The sequence below is a fragment of the Rhinolophus ferrumequinum genome, chromosome 19 (assembly GCF_004115265.2).
Source record: "Rhinolophus ferrumequinum isolate MPI-CBG mRhiFer1 chromosome 19, mRhiFer1_v1.p, whole genome shotgun sequence".
In the NCBI taxonomy this organism is placed as follows: domain Eukaryota; kingdom Metazoa; phylum Chordata; class Mammalia; order Chiroptera; family Rhinolophidae; genus Rhinolophus; species Rhinolophus ferrumequinum.
The window spans coordinates 50,559,827-50,577,517 of NC_046302.1; the positions used below are offsets into that span (position 1 = coordinate 50,559,827).

The 17,691-nt window shown below is 41.7% G+C and overlaps 1 protein-coding gene across 1 annotated transcript in view; it reads right to left on the reverse strand.

Moving 5' to 3' along the window:
* VPS4B (vacuolar protein sorting 4 homolog B) overlaps nt 1–13,924 on the reverse strand; it is a 29,142-nt gene extending 15,218 nt beyond the window's left edge. Inside the window, exons 1-4 of the mRNA XM_033087426.1 lie at nt 13,658–13,924; nt 4,440–4,551; nt 3,123–3,279; nt 260–327 (exon numbers count right to left, since the gene is read on the reverse strand). Of these exons, the coding sequence (XP_032943317.1) occupies nt 260–327; nt 3,123–3,279; nt 4,440–4,551; nt 13,658–13,684 (364 nt within the window). The 5' untranslated portion in view covers nt 13,685–13,924. The remainder of the gene's footprint in view (nt 1–259; nt 328–3,122; nt 3,280–4,439; nt 4,552–13,657) is intronic.
* Between the last annotated feature and the right edge of the window lie 3,767 nt (nt 13,925–17,691).

A 17,691-nucleotide genomic window follows, 5' to 3' on the forward strand; every position in this document is an offset into this window, starting at 1 on the left:
AAGGCAGATATAAAATCAAGCAATATTTTTACTGCATGAAAAAAAATCAACACATTAGAGACCCTATAGAGCAAATCCTACGAAAATGGTCTCAACAAAGCCAGCGTGTGACTGACCACTGGAAACTAATGACCACTGGAAACTTGAAACTCATTTAAATACGTGGGTGAAAGAAAGCAAATTCAAATAGACAATTCACTATGAGGTTTGTTTGTTTTTTAAATAAGACAGTAAATTTAAAAATGAAATCTAAAGCAACCTTGCAGTTGATTCTGTAGTTTCTTTTTTTCAGGATCATCAGATTCTCCTTCCCCATCACTGTCATTCCTAATAAAAAGAATTTAATATATTCAAATGATCACTCATAGGTATCAAAATAAGGCAAAAATGAAGGAACAATTAACTTAAAGTTAAGTGGCAAAATAAGACATTCACATTAAAATTCATGCTTATTATTTTTAAGAATATATTAACTATTGAGCAGGCATATTACCCATCAATGTGGAATCATAAACAGGAAAGGGGCGAAAAGACCAGAATGAAGCCAGGAACTAGCTCTGAATTCCCGACGTACCTCTCCATGTACGTGTGGATTCACAAATGCATGTTCCACACCGCGTTCCACAGAAAGATTTAAGGTGAATTACAGGGGAGTTGTAGACAACGATAAAAACACCAGGACCAGGCAAACCACATATCAGAACAAGAAGCCATAGCCAGGAGGGTAAAACCCAACATGGATTTTTTAAGGTGTGAAGGTCTATAACCCTTAGTCTGGTGGTTCCAAAGGATGGGTGATGCTTCTGACGAAAGTGAACTGAGCCCAAGGAACAAGATCAACCCGGACATCTCATACCTAGGAATTTATTCTGAGGAAATAATTTAAACTGAGTTCAAGGACTTGACTACAAGGATAATCATGAGCACACTGTTCGAAACGGGGAAAACATCAGAAGAATTATGTTCAGTTATAGGGATTGGCATGTGATAGAATTGCCATCTTAATAAAAATGATGTAGAAACAGTTTATTGGAAAGACGTTCATGATACAATGTTGAGTGAAACAGTGATAACGGAAAAAAACTTTGGTATTACATCATTTTTAAAATATAAGATACAGAGGTAGATTAAAAGCCTGACAGGTTTTACGCCCAAATGGGACTGCCCTGGTGACCACAGGATGGTAGGGTTAAGGGTAAGGTAGAAACTGCAAACTGATTCACTTGACACTCACTCCCCTACCAACCTCCCCTACCATGCTCGTCCAGTACAGGCTGCGCTTACAAACACTGCCCGTCCTAGACTCCCTCGCACCTAGGGCTCCACGAGACCAGAGGTTCTCCAAGAAGGAAGCAAGCAACTGAGGGGGCTACACGCAAGGAGGTTGTCAGGCAAAAGCACTGGCTTTGCTGACGGAGCTGTGGCAGAGGTCCCACTGCCTGCTGCTGGCATCGGAAGTATTTGGCACGGGCGTTGGCAGCAGTGGGTCCCTACCACAATGAGCGCTGTGGAGCTGGGCATTTCTTCTAGCAGTTTGGAATCCAAGCTTGCTTCTGGGCCCTGAATTCTGTAAGCGAATGCACTATAATCAGTCCCTTTTTGCCTAAGTTAGCCGCAGTGGGTCCCGCTGTTCGATTCAGGAGAACTGGCATCCTCTTGCTAGGCAGCCAGGGTCTTCCAGCCAGACCAGAAGAGCTGCAATACACTGGGAGGAGAGGATGTTTCTGCTGGCAAGGCAGTTTCCAGGACAGTCGGAGGTCCAGGCGCTGGAGCTCAAGGGAATTCTTCCCAACGGTTTCATTTCAAGTTTGGAGTCCCAGGCTTCCAATAAATGCCCTGACTTTTATATATGAAACCTCGTGAAACTGAATCTCTATTGAAATTCAATGACCCACAAGATCAGCTGGGGTCTGATTTTTGTTATGTCAATGCTACAGCTACAGAAGATAAAATATTCTCAGAAGTCACAGAAAATCCCTGGTTCCCTGACCATGTCTTGAACAGAGAATATAATACCTCGAGCTTATGATTTTCTTCAAACTCCCCCATGTACTTTGAAGCAGCTAGTGAACTCTACTTTTTGTATTGTTCATATCCTTCAAAACAATAGTAGCCACAAGGCCCCCAAAAGCACTGCCTTTGAGGCACTGCATTCCTGGTGCCCACAGGGGATTAGCTAAGTACCTTGTGCCACTGTGCACCCTGAACTGCGAGTATCACATCCTCTATAGCTAACCAGAACCTCCTGCCTTCAAACCTGACCAGGACACGTAAGCTCATCCCAGAGTTTCATTTTCTTAAGAGTATGTTGTCACCTGGAACCACTTCCGGCACCAATCCACTGGTCAGAATCTTTGTAGAATTAGTTCCCACTGCTCAGCAGAGTTTGGCCCACACACGCTGAATACTAAGCTCTGCATCTGTAAGCAATATGCCCCCATTCGGAAAGACATTCCGAAGTTGGGTTTTGATGTTTATAAATTATGCTGTGTTGATTTCTTTATGATGACAAAATAAAAGCAAATTACATCAAAAAACTTTACATAAGATACCCCCCAAATTATTTACATTATTGGAGTTATTTTTTATGTTGTCCATGTGGTTATTAGTACAGACTATATACAGCCGATATTACTGGTCAAGGATTTAATTCACAGATCATTCCTGTAATTTTACACTTCAATATTACATAATGGCCAGAGGGTGAAGAATTGAGTCCCATTCCTATAAATGTTTTTTCCTACTACTACTAAGGGGTCATGGAGGGTCATTTGAGGTGTATCATCCCCTAAGCTCGGTACACCAGGGGTCAGTAAACTTTCTCTGTAAAGGACCAGACAATAGATATTTTAGGTTTTCTGGGTCGTACAGTCTTTGTTGCCAACTATTCAAATTTGTTGGTATAGCACAAAAGCAACCATACACAACAGGTAAACGAATGGGCGAGGCTCTATCCCAATAAAGCTTTATTTACAACAACAGGCAGAAGGTCAGATTTGGCCCTGAATCACGGTTTGCCAACACCTAGTTTAAACAAAAGAAATTCATTTCACAAATTTTATCTTACTTTAATTTTATCTTTTAAACAGATGCAATAAAATCTAACACTGTAAAATACACACCCCTTCTCATCAGGTGGACTCGGCTGCCCCTCTTTCACCGGCTTCTGTGGTTTCTTCTCTTTCTTTTTCAGGTACTCCTTTAGTTTTTCTGCTCTATCAAGATATTCTGTACACTTTGCCCTGATACTTTGCTTGGCTTTATCACCCTGTGCTTCATCTATTGAAGGAAAACGAGAGAGATTTTTTCCATTAGTATTCTGCACAGCCAGGTGTAAGCTCTTAGGTGTACTTTTAAACAAGGAACATCTATTTTGGGCGAGGAAGGAAGATCATCTCTAGTTCACTGTAACCAAGGATTACCGACTCGTTTTTACTCTTTCCTCCAGCAGGATGGAGGCTAACAGTGGGTGTGAGTCAGGAACAGATCTGAGAAAGACCCTATGATACTTAAGCTAATGTTAAATAATAAGAAATTATTTAATCTTCTGTGGGTTTCATACTTTTCCCTTACATTTTGTGCAGATGGTTAAAAGCTGCTTGTCTCAGACAAAACCAATTATAAAACAAACAGAAGTAAAACAATATTAACCATGTCCACTAATGTCTACATAAGCTTTATTTCCGAGTATAAAAAGTGATAGAAATCCCGTATATTTTGTGTACCACCAATATAGTAACTTTAGCCCTCTGAGAGGGCTATCTGAAAAGTAGACTTCAACAATACACGCAGTGCATGGGATTAGCCCTACGTACCTTATATGTTAGGATTCATTCTTAGTTTAACTTCACAGAAAAATCTCAAAACTAAATGGGGAAGCTCAAAAAAAAAAATGCTAAATTATCCAATTGCTAAATTGTTTTATTTAAAAATAACTTTAAGTTTACCAGAAAGATGTCTTTTTAAACATCTTACTTCACTACGTTCAGCATTAGGTTTAAGATGCACGATTTTTCCCTCACTGTTGTATCCCTGGCAAATGGTAAATATCCAATATTTGGAAAATACATGAAAAAAATGTTTCCCAGCCTATTTTACATAAAATATCAAAAACAAAATTTTCAAACAGATGCTTAGAAGATGAGTGGGTTCAGATAATCTGAGTATATGACCAATAAAATAAAAACTTATTTCCATTGACTATGACATTTTAATATGTTCAGGTATGCAAAGTGATAACTGTTAATACTGTAGCTGTGTACATTCGTTAGCTGAGCACGTAAAACCCATCTAGATTGAGCACTAGAAAGCTAATGAGATTTTTTTTTCTTCAAATTGATGGTTTAGAATTTTCTGGCATCATATTTCAATTTTTGTAAATGAAACAGAGTAATTTTTTCTTTTAGTATTTTTAAATAAAAAGCAGTCTATGGCCTTACATTTAACTACATGGAGAAAATACTGCACAGCATGTTGGTAGAGTTGAAGGGCTTCCTCATAGTTCCCAGCTTTGTCCTCCTGGGCTGCTTTGCTAGCGAGGTCTATCGCTTTCTGTTTGAAGAGAGGCAAAATCATACCATCAAAATCAAAGCATAAATGTAAGTTTGAAGTAAATAATCATATGGAAAATTTTTTATAAATAAAATCAACCTTAAAACAAATCCATCTTTTTTTTCTAAATCACAATAGCATTTTATAACTATTTGTAAAATGAAAATTAAATTTGTGATCTGGGTAAATGCTATCTGAATACAACTTTATCTGGAACCCATGGCTAAGATTCTCACATAATTTTTACTCAACAAAAGTGAAGCTTAGGACTAGTATGGAATAATCAAATAATCCGAAAATTCAAGTTATAAAGCATTTAGGGAAATTCTCAGAATCAAATGCTGTTCTATCTAAAACATAATGACAGTAAAATGTAAATGAAGTAAAACACCTTTAGAAGCAATGGGGCAATGAAACATCGAGAATCAGAAAAATACCCCAATCTTTTAACCCATTAATTAACTAAAAGGTTTAATGAGCAGAGACAGTAACTAGAGGATCTTTTAAAAACAAACAAACTTGGTAACTTAAATTTTAAACAACAAAAAGATGTCACACAATGGATTATCATAGGATCATTAAAATAATGTTAAAAAACATTTGTAGTAACATGGAAGTGTTTATAATGGAAGGCTTTGAAAAGTAAGATACAATTTTTACATGTAGCACGAGTTCAACTACTATTTGAAACAACAAGGGAAAAAAACAACCACAGGAAAAAGATGGGAAGGAAATTTAACAGAGCTTATTCTTTGATAAGACTTAATTTTTTCACTTCCTACTTTTTCACATCTTCTAAAAATGTTCACAATGAACATGGAGTACTTTTGAAGTATTGTTTAAGAAAACTCCCAGAAATAAATCCATACAGATATGTCCAACTGATTTTTGACAAAGATGAAAAAGCAAGTAAATGGTGGAACGATAGGCTTTTAAAGAAATGGTGTGGGAACAAATGGATATCCATAATCACAAGAACATTTTTTAAAACGGGAGAGAGAGACCTAGAACCTCAATCTAAACCTTATACTTCGTACAAAATGCATTATGGACTTAAATATAACAGGTAAAACTACAGAATCTTAGTTCTTACACTTGACATCAAAAGCACAATATATAAAAGGAAAATTGATAAACTGTAACTCATCAAACTCCAAAGCTTTTGGTCTAAAAAGATCCTGTTAAAAGGATGAAAAGAAACTACAAACTGGCAGAAATATTTGCAAATCACATATCCAGAAAAAAAGCAGTACCTGGAATATGTAGAGAACTCTTAAAACTCATCAGTTAAAAAAGAATCCAAGTAGAAAATGGGCTGAACACATGAACAGACATTTTACCAAAGAGGATATACAGACTGTGCAAATACGCACATGAAGTTACTCCACATTATCTGTCATCAGGGAAATGCAAATTAAAACCACAATGTGATATCACTACTCATCTATCAGAATGGCTAAAATGAAAAATAGTGAGAATACCAATTCGTGGTGAGGAGACACAGAAATGGTCACTCATACATTACAGGTAGGATGTAAAATGGTACAGTCACTCTGGGAAACTGGTTTGTTTTTTACAAATCTAAACATGCAACTACCATATGAACCAGCAAATGCATTTCTCCCAGAGAAATGAAGACTTATGTTCACAAACTTGTACATGAATGTGCCAGATGTCCGTCAACGACTGCATGATAAACCCACTGTGGTACATCCACACCACTGAGTACTACTCAGTAACAAAAAGCAACGAACTACTGATACACACAACTTAGATAAATCTTGACGGAATTACGCTGAGTAATAAGGACCAATCCCAAAAGGTTAAATACTTTATAATTCTATTCATGTAACCTTTTCAAAAGACAAAACCAGAGATGGAAAACAGAGTAATAACGGCAGGAGACAAGGACAGTGGGGGGGTGGGGGGGGAGAAAGAGGTGACTGTGGTAAATAAAAGGGCAACGGGAGGATCTCTGCGGATAGATCTATGCTGTATCTGACTGCAGTGAGGGCACATGAACCTACACGTGCCAGAACTCTACACGCACAACACACAAATACAAGTAGAGCTGGGAAGAGCTGAACACATCTGGTAGAAGGCATCAGTGCGAACACCCTGGCCGTGCTCCCATGCTCCATCCAGTTCACAGGATGCGACCACGAGGAAAGAGGACGCCGGATCTCTGTGTTAGTTCCCACAGCGGCGTGAGAATCTACAATGATCTCAAAATCAATTCTTCACTAAAACTATTTTTAATTTTTAAAAATACACGCACCCACAAACAAAGGACAAGCACGGTTTATTAAAACATTCCAACCAGATTAAGTTAAGTGGTAAAACTGTATTCAACAGAAATAAGAGTCGGTAGGAAAAAAAGGTCATGGTGATGCTGCATTAAAAGTAAGCATAGGGGCCGGCCCAGTGGCTCAGGCGGTTAGAGCTCCGTGCTCCTAACTCCGAAGGCTGCCGGTTCGATTCCCACATGGGCCAATGGGCTCCCAACCACAAGGTTGCCGGTTCAACTCCTTGAGTCCTGCAAGGGATGGTGGGCAGCGCCCCCTGCAACTAAGATTGAACACAGCACCTTGAGCTGAGCTGCCTCCCGGATGGCTCAGTTGGTTGGAGCGCGTCCTCTCACCCACAAGGTTGCCGTTTCAACTCCTGCAAGGGATGGTGGGCTGCGCCCCCTGCAACTAGCAATGGCAACCGGACCTGGAGCTGAGCTGCGCCCTCCACAATTAAGACTGAAAAGATAACAACTTGAAGCTGACCGGCACCCTCCACAACTAAGATTGAAAGGACAGCAACTTGACTTGGAAAAAAGGCCTGGAAGTACACACTGTTCCCCAATAAAGTCCTGTTCCCCTTCCCCAATAAAACAAAATTTAAAAAAAAGTAAGCATACAATTAAGGTAAGAAAAATTACTGAAACAATTACTGAAAAATTACTGAAACAACCAATACTCCTATGTAAGAGCATTCGATTTTGAAGCACTTTCTCACGGACTGCACACAGATGGCCTGTCAATGGGAGGCGCAGGCCTTCACTGGAGCACCAGGCATCCTGTGCAGTAGCAGGAGGGAAGAGAAATCAATTGTGTGCTTTAAAACGGATAAAACGTAGAAGTTACGTGTTTCCCCGTTCAATAGCCAGAACTTAAAGCTGAATTTGAGGTTGGTTAGCAGGGCAGGATGTGAAGGGTGGTGTCACAGCACACGGTCACCTGGGGGTCAGTGCGCCTGCTCACTCATAAAGACGTACCCGCAAGGGTCAGTGGCGCCCATGCAGCGGAAATAAGTTCTTCCTTAGTCTGGCTGTCATCTTCTTCTCTTATGATTGTGAACTGCTGTGCCACTCACCTCTTCGGCCACGCAGTCCCCCCTCTTTTACGTAGGCACTAACTACGCTGGCATTTGTGAGCTTTGTCAAAGTAAAACGCTTCCAGTCAGTATTTAATACCCTAGCTCCAAATATGGCCCCAGTAACTTGCAATCAGCTTTCTCTGACGATGGAGTGTCTGGATCTGCGCTGACCAATACGCGAGCCGCTAGCGACACATGGCTTCTGAGCACTTGTGGTTACTGTGACTTTTAAATTCCCTTTAAGTAAAAACCAAATTGAAATAGCCTCAGACAGCTACTGTACTGGACAGCGCATGTTAAACCTTTAACCAAAGATGATGCTTTGAGGAAATGCCTCTGCTTTCCCCCCGCAGAAGGCCCCACTTTACCCTTGTTAGCATTTTTCTTTTGAAATGAAACTAACTGTCTTGCACGGTTTGGGAACGCTAATAATTCTTTCAGAACATAATCCTGACCATTTCCGTCGCTACCATCCTAGTTCAGTCCACTGTCAATTTGTCAAAACTACTGCCTCGTCTCCTCCGTTGTCGGCCTGCTTCCACACTTGCCATCCTACAGTCCACACAACAGCCAGGGACGGGCACCCTTGGATGGCTTCCCCCCCACAAACAAGCGAACCCAAATGCTGGGTCATGATCTACAAGGCCTTAAATGACCTGGGCCCTGGCTCCACCTGGGTCTCACCTGAAACGCTCAGTCCTCCTTCACTCCGGCGGCCTGTGCCCTGTTGATCCCTCTGCCTACAGGCTCTTCCCCCAGACGGACACGGGGGTCTCCTTTTCAGTCACTGTTCAAATGGCAAGTCCTCAGCGAGGCCCGCCCCAGTCTCCTACTGCAAAAGCACACCCCACCCTGCTTCCAGCTCTCCCCTCACCTCTGCACGCTTATCCATCACTGTGTGTATCGTTATGTTTCCCTGTATACTCGCTCACTGGCTATATCCTTTAACGTAAAGGCAAGCTCCTCGAGGACAGGGACTTCACCTGGAGCACTGCTTTATCCCCAGAGCCGAGAATAGTGCCTGGCACACAACAGGTACTCAGTAAAATTGTTGAACCAATGGAAAAAAAAATCCCCTATCACTTTATCAAAATCTTCCTTTTGGTTATTCCACTTGTCATCTCTAAGAACAATTTCTTGCCACTGGGCATTTTCATCAGCATACAAATAGCCCTCCTTTAGAAATCCTTTGGCACCAAAACCCCCTTCAGCTTAGTTCTGTGTCTCTGCTACCTTCGGAGCCAAAATCTCAGCAGAGTAGCCTCTCCTCTTTCCGGTTCCGTTTTCCCACTTACCCTTTAGCTCTGCCCGTCTGGGCTTCTGACCTTTACCACATCAACACGACTGCTCATAGCAAGGTTCCTTACGATGCCAGATCCAAAGGCCAGCTCCATTCCAGTCTTGATCTCCTGACAACATTCTACAAAATCTCCGAAGCACCACCTTCCAATTCTCCTCCCACCTCTGATGGCTCCTGCTCAGTCTGCTTTGCTGACTCTTCCTCTGGTACACAATGCTGAAATACTAGGGTTCCTCAGGGTTTGGCCAGGGGCTCACTTCTTTATGGTTAGTCCTTCCCTGTGTAATCTGTTTTTGACAATTTCAGCTGATTATCTTTATGCTGATGACTCCCAAATTTATTAAATTTTAAAACACATCACTCTTCTGTTTCTAATCCTTCCAGGGCCTTGTTTCTGTGCGTGTGGGTTTTGTTCTATTTTTGCCTGTCCTCTCCCATTAGAACATAAACTTGAAGAGGATGGGAGTCATGTCTATTGAGTTCACTTTTTTATATTCCAGAGTCGTGCACAGAGGCTGGCACAAGACTAAATGCATATATTACCCCAGGATGAGTCAGGATCCAGTCATCAATATGGAAGTATAAAGGTTGGGAACGTCTGGGGCTGTCCTTTTCAGATTAGGAGACCACGACATGTCCACACTAGAAAACCCTGGGAAACTGGGTTAATTCTAGAATCACCTTTTTCAGGAGGAAAGACGTCCCAGACTGCCTGTCAAGGCTAATTCTTTTCCCTGGACTCTGGAACCCATCCCAACCTTCCTCCTGCGACATTTACTCCATCAATCATATGCCACTCGACCGTTCTCCCTACTAAACCTTTCCCTTTTTGTTGAGGCCTTCCTTCTTTAGCATAAAAATGCACGTACATCATACCTTAGACTCATATTTTCAAAACACAAACTAAAACACAATAATTCTCCTCAGTTCCTAGGTTCCCTCTAGCTACCATTTTACTCCCCTTTCATCTCCACGGCAAAGTCCCAAAGAGAACCCCAAGTTCATCTCGGTTTCTTGATTCCTCCCGTATCAATGCTCCCTGCTCCCTGACTGCCAAGTCTCTCACTTACCTAACTCCCTCTACACAGCAGAATTTAACCCTCATAACAGACATGTCAACGGGGCCTCCTCTTTTGTCCCTCATGGCACCATTCTCTCCTTGTTTTACTCTTCACTCTGTAACGATTCTTTTTCCGGCTCCCTTCTCTCTCTTCTTAAATGTCGATATTCCACAGAATATAGAAATGATATTCTAGGTTGGTCCCTGTTTTTCCCTATTCTATAAATTCTCCAAGATGCCCACAACCTCTGCTACCATCTGTATGCTAATTACTCCCAGAGCCTCATTTCCAGCCAACGCTCTCTCTCTAGTTCTACACACATGTATCCGATTACTCACTGGCCATTTCCTCCCGATTGTCCCCAGCCTGGCCCCAAATATGACCTTCTTCTTGTAACCCCAGAAGCAATTCCCACCCACTCAGACATCCAATCTAGGAATCTAAAAGAAAACCCAGACTGCCCTCCCCCCTCACTTTCTAAATGCAGATCCAAATCTGACTATTCTTCCTCTTCAGTTTCTGTCTCATCAATCCTTTCTTTATTCCAATAGGGACTACTCCACTTTGGCCCTCACCATGTCCCATCACATGGAACCCTGCCTAAGTGGTCCCCCTGCTTTCAGGCTTGCTACAAGTCAAGTTGTCCCCTGTACGCATGATAGGTTTGTTCTGAAACAAAAACCTGAGCATATTACCATCTACAACTCCCCATCTAGAGCAGCATGAGGACCAATCGCCTATGTGTGGCACACACCTTTCCTGGTGCCACGGCCTGAGTAGGCTCATCCTCCCACCTTGCACACTCAGCTCCAGTCCTACCAAACTACAGGGACAACCCAGATGACTCAGACTTCAAGCCTCCGTGTATACTCTCCACCTGGAAGACCTGATCCCACTATCTCCCTGTAAAGCTCCAGCTTCTCCAAGGCTCAGCTGTCATGGTCCTCCTGCTGGAAAGCCCTTCCCAACATCCCCAGGTGGCCTATTCCTGTGCTTCCTCTAGATTTCCACAGCCTCTTGGACATACTTCCAATGATCACACAGTATCCTATTAGTCACTTTACACGTGACTAATCAAAATATAAGCCCTTGGAAGTCAGGGCTGATAATTTCTTTGCTGATTCCCCGAGACTTAGCAAAATGCATGGCACAGTAAACACTCAGAAAAATATTTGGGACTGAGAAAACTTTTGAGTTCTATGCATCCTGCATTACTTGCAATTGTTCCCAACCCTCTCCAATCAAGGTTTATTACACTAGACTGAGGCATATGTTGTTTTTCTCTGCCTGGAATGAATCCCACTTTCTTGTCCAAGGAAGCGTAATTTTGTAGTGAGAAAAATATAAACCTGTAAGCAGACAGACCTGGATTCAAGAGTATCTTCAACATTAATTAACTGTACATCTTTGGGAATATCTAACCTTAAGAAGCTTCGCTTTCTTATACTGAGAAATTGGAACAAATTTCACTTTTTATAGCTTTTTGAGGATTAAATGAGATCACATCAAACACCAGGTAGACAACCATTGTCAGTACCTCTCACTTCATCTAAGCTCACAATCATCTTCTCTGTGGAACATTTCTCCTTTATCCTCGAAGAGTTAGATATGTATGCCCTTCCTTTCTGCCGTTCCATACTAACCTCTAATTCTACTACAGCATTTATTACATTATTTTATAATTTTGATTTTCCTCTATTAGATTATAAGCATCTGGCTATAGGAATTTTTTTTGCCCTGTTTGGTGGGACAGTTATTCGTTACTGGAGTCTTTTTCATCCAATTTTCCTAGGTTAGAAGGTTGAAAAGGTTCAATGAGAACGTGCACCTGTAACTAACCACTGCTAGAATTATAACTCAGTCTCTTTCTCCGTTAACATTAGAAACTACGCCTTTTATATGGATCAATCTCTAGCTGATTCACTGAAGAATGTCCAACAATCCAATTCAAATATGATACAAACTGATTACAAAACGAACTGAAAATCTTCCAAAAGAAAAATGTTATCAATAACTGGATGAAAATTATATTGCAGAGTGCCCAAATCACATACAAATGAGCTGGTGGAATAAAATTAGTTAACTGACAAACCAACAAGAATGATGACAAGATGGGCATTTCAAAAGAAATCACATTTGATACACAAAGGAACAATACTTTTATCAAGTGACCAATATGTTTTTCCAAGTACATTTATCAAAAGACCCTTTCTGAATGGGGCTACAGAAAAAACTATCATTAAGATTGCTGTATTATAGTTTAATGAAATCTTTTTGGAAAAGATACATGAACCAACACAGGACTTATTCATTATTGTAAGAAAATAAGTCACAGTTGCAATTTTAATATTTTGTGAAAGATTATAAACATTCATTTTCATAATCTTTTGGGTGGATTTTTCAAGATAAAAGTTCCAAGCAAGCCCCTTCCCCCTCCACTCGTTTTTGTGAAATTTTGGTCTCTATTTAAATGAGTCTACTTTCAGAGCTCTTTCTTCAAGGTCAATGATCCCGGGTTAAGCAGGTCCTGCATTATCTTTGGTGCCTGTACCAGGCACTCGATAAATGCATTTTAACTAATTATTACAAGATTAAGACAAGGATTCAATACAGGTATTCCATTCTAGTCTTTGGTCCCAAACTGACCTCGGGGACTGTCCTCAAGGCCAAGCCAACGTTCTAAACCCCACTGACATCCCAGATCCATTCGGAGGATGGAAGACGCTTTCAGAAATTTCTCAATGTCCATTCCACAGAGGTCTAACGATTAGATATAAGATGAGGCTTCCATGATTTACGTACGAAACACCGTGCTCACTGCGGTGGGAGAGGGGAGGGGGGCCTCAAAGTAATCTAAAAACATTCCCTGACCTTACATATACTACGTTTTGGGAGCCATAGGAGAGTGCACATAAACTCATATGATCAATGAATTCAGGGATCCTTCAGGTTCCAAGACTGTTCTCACGTTTCTATTCACCTGACAGCTCGAAAAGAAGGGCTCTGCTTACCAACTTGAGAAACTAAGATCTAGGACCCTATTTTCAACTGGTCCAGAGCTCTGCAAAACATTACGTTCTTTCCACTCTCCCTTACACTGAAGCATCCGTTCACAGCTCTGCCCAGTGCGATTCAAACTCGGCTGCTTTTAAGAAAAAAAGGAAGCTTCGGCCAAAGTCAAGAGTCTCCTAAGGCCAATGGGCTTGGGAGACCCCGAAAGCAGGGGGAGAACACTGGGCTTTCCCACCAACGCCTGGGCATGGGCGCCGCCCTCCTCCGCCCCGCACCAGGGGCGCGGCCGCTTCCTCCCTCCTCCCCATCCCCCGCCCCGCGCCTCCCCTCGGGTCGGGCTCTCCAGGAGGAGGGAGAACAGTGATACCTGGAGGTTGGACGGAGGGGATGCCATGGCGGATATCCGAGGCGGTTCCCTGCAGAGGAACGAGGGAAGAGGACCAACAGCGGCGACGGCGAGTCGCGCCTGGTGTAGCCCCAAACGTGCGCAGGCTGGTGGCTCTGCGACCCCAAGCAGCAGCCTCTCTTTCGGAACTTGTTCCAAAATAACACTGCGTTCCAAGAGCGACCAGACCCTCCTCACAACACTTCCGCAATCCCGAGCCCCTCCAGGCTCAAGTCCCGCCTCTGGCCTCAGCACTTCCGCCTTCGTCATCAGCACGCGCGCTACCCAGTCCCGAGCCATCGGAGTCTCGCCTCAGCCCGGGGTATCGCGAGGCTGGGAGAGGTGTCCCTGAAGCCCATCGGGGACTGGCGGAAGTTAGGTTGGGCGCAGGTGCCTTGTGGCTCTGGCGGAAGGGCAGGGAGGCCACCTTGAGCCTCTTCTTTTTCTGGATGTCTTATATTTTAAGATGAATTATTGGCTCAGGCCCCATGCTCTGTTGCTCTAAAGCTTTTGAATTGAAAAAAGTCATCCCATGTCCAAGACTCACCAGTTGTGTACGTTGGGCCCGTTACTGTGCCTCATTTATTGTTTCCTCTGTAAAATGAGGGTGATTATAGGATCCACTTCAGGGTTGTGAAGAATGCTAGTCATCCCGGAGTAGGCGCATAGCACAGTGACTGGTGAACGTTAAGATCTCAGTACGTGTTAGCACTTGTTATTGCTCACACTTGACACTTCATCCAACAAGCGTTTTTACAAGTGGTTATTGTCATCGCTCTACAACACCTTGAAAATATTAATATGAGATAAGTATGGCTGCTGCCCTGGAGGAGCTTACAGTCTGGTGGGAATGCATACTCATGAACACAAGCCTTGTGAAACTGTAGATCAGATACTGTTTATACCAGTTATAACAAGAAAGGTTAATGGCTTGAGAGGTTAAGTACTTTACACAAGATCATAAAGTGAGGGCCTTCCCGGTGTCTCAGGCGGTTAGAGCTCCATGCTCCTAACACGAAGGATGCAGGTTCGATTCCCACATGGGCCAGTGGGCTCTCAACCACAAGGTTGTCGGTTCAACTCCTTGAGTCCCACAAGGGATGGTGGGCAGTGCCCTCTGCAACTAAAGATTGAACACGACACCTTGAGCTGAGCTGCCACTGAGCTCCCGGATGGCTCAGTTGGTTGGAGCATGTCCTCTCAACTGCAAGGTTGCCGGTTTGACTCCCTCAAGGGATGGTGGGCTGCGCCCCTGCAACTAGCAACGGGCAACTGGACCTGGAACTGAGCTGTGCCCTCCACAACTAAGACTGAAAGGACAACAACTTGAAGGTGAACGGCACCCTCCACAGCTGAGATTGAAAGGACCTCAACTTGACTTGGAAAAAAGTCCTGGAAGTACCCACTGTTCCCCAATAAAGTCCTGTTCCCCTTCCCCCATAAAATCTTAAAAAAAAAAAATTCATAAAGTGAGGGGTTAGTGGCAGAACTAAAATAAGACCTTTCCTCAGCCTTTCAAATGCTTTCATTCACAATCTTCTTTTTCTTCTTCCTTTCACAGTTAACTGTGGGTGTTCAGAAGGAGTCACACCAAGATGTACCTCTGTGGTATGCGGGTTGTTTTGAACTAAAGGCAGCTTTAGCTTCAGGATCAAGAGAAACTTCTGCCCCTCCCTTAATTACCTAGAAGTACTTGAATTAGGGGCCTTGCCCATAATAAGAGATTATCAGAGATAACCGCTTTTGACCTATATATTTCTATTTACTGAGAATCTTCTATTTACTAAGCCAAACTTCTATTTACTAAGCATCTACTCTTCTTATCATCCTGCAATGATCCTTTGAAGACCCCAAGGCATTATCCCTAGCCCATGTTCCCTTTCTATTTCTGAACCTCTCATACATGTGGGGTCTCTGACTCTCTTATGTATGTGGGGTTCCCATACATTTGTATCCATTAAATTTGGATATTTCCTCTTGCTAATCTGTCTCATGTTTATTTGATTAGTAGACCAGCCAAAAGAACCTTGACCTTGAGGGTAGAGGAAAGTTTGTTACTTCTCCACATAAGCTTCTCAAAGGCAAGTGAATAGATGTTTAATTACTCCATCATTTTATTTCCCACTCACTGCCTAATTCTTTCCAATCATTTGGCACCTCCTAAACAATTGAAGTACTTCCCCCCCCTTCATATTTGGTATTGTCAACTAGAAATCTCACTTGTATAGCATCCTATATTCTTTCTCTATCTCCTTCACTATCTCCCCTTCTTACTCCTCTCTGTGTGCAGAATTTCCTGGAGTCTGATGTCCTGTTCTTCCGCATTACTCCATCTCTGCTCATATTACCCCATTCTTGGGCTTCAGATAGCAATAGAATAGAAAAGGCTTCAAATCTAGATCTCTAGGCCCATCCTGTCCTCTGCCCAGCATTTATAGCTAACTCCCAGAGATCTCTAAAAGTCACAGGATTTCCCACACATTTAAAATAAATTTAATTATCTTCTACCCCAAACTTTTTTCTCTGCTCTCTCCTTCTTGGAATGATATCACTAAATCTCTATCATCCAGGCTCAAAGCTCAAAGCCCTCTCTCTGTCTGCATCTACCAGTGTTCTTTCGCATCCCTCAATCCCCTTCCAGTTACTGATAAAATACTATAGGGAATCCAGTCCTTAGAGTGTTAGTGTATAATGGACACTAAGTAAATATTAAACCATTTAATTGAACTACTTAAAATAAGTCGCTGGTTCCTTAATGACTATCAAATAAATTTGATTTTGCCTGGAGATACAACCAGACTCCAATTTACCTTTTAATTCAATCCCTAAATGTTCACTGAACACCCACTGAACATGAGTCTACTAGGCATTAGGAAACTATGAAGATAAATAAGATATGGCCTTTGCCATTTACAAGTTTACAACTTGGTGAAAGACACAAATACATGCTGGTGAAAAAAGAATTCATTGAGATATTAAGTACCCCTGGGTGCCAGGCTGTTTTAGATACTGAACATGAACCAATCAAAAATCCCTCTTTTGTCACCAATAATACATCATACTAATATCATGTACCTGCTAATATGAAGAAGGGTTTTATCTATGGTATTCGCAAAATTCTATAACCTCAGTCTAGTCTTGAGAAAGCACCAAAAAAAAAAAAAAATGAGGTTTTTTTGTTTTGTTTTGTTTTTACTTCTACAAAACACCTCTCCAGTGCTCTTCAAAAATATAGTCATGGAAGAGAAGAAAAGATTGAAAAACTGTCACAGATTATAGGAGGCTAAGGAGATATGACAAAAAAAAAAGCAGTATGGGATTCTGGATTGAATCCTGGAATGAAAAAAATACATTAGTGGAAAAAGTGATAAAAATCCAAATAAAGTCTGTATTTTAGCTAATAGTATTATACCGATGTTAATTTCTTAGTTTTGATTTAAAAAAAAATACCAGGGTTATTAAGATGTTAACAGTAGGGAAAGTTCGTTGAAGAGTATATGAGAATTGTCTATATATCTTTGCAACTCTTTTGTAAATGCTATTTTAAAATAAAAAGGGTTTGTTTAAAAATTCCTGTTCTTTGGGAGCTTACATTCTAGTGAAATAGAAACTTTTTGCCTTTTACATTATTAAAAATGTAAAAGCAAAAATGTTACATGCACAATGGTTTAGAAAATACTTTCACATACATTATTTTATCTCTTAATTATGGGAAGTAAATCTTAAGTATCCTGTTTTTATAAATGAGGAAACTAAGTCTCAGAGAGATAGAAGTTCCTCAATCCATGCAGCTCTTAAGTGGAAGAGCTGGAGTTTGAACCCATGTTATCTGACTCCAGGTTCAGTATTAGAAGATGGACAGTGACAAGTGCTCGAATAGAGGCAGGTTGCACCTTGGGGCCACAGAAGAGAGAACACTTAATTTGGAATGAGCGGTTAGGAATTCCTTTGGGAAGGTCTCAGTTAAACCGAATCTCAAATCTTAAACCGATTTCGACGCAGCTAGGCCATTTCAG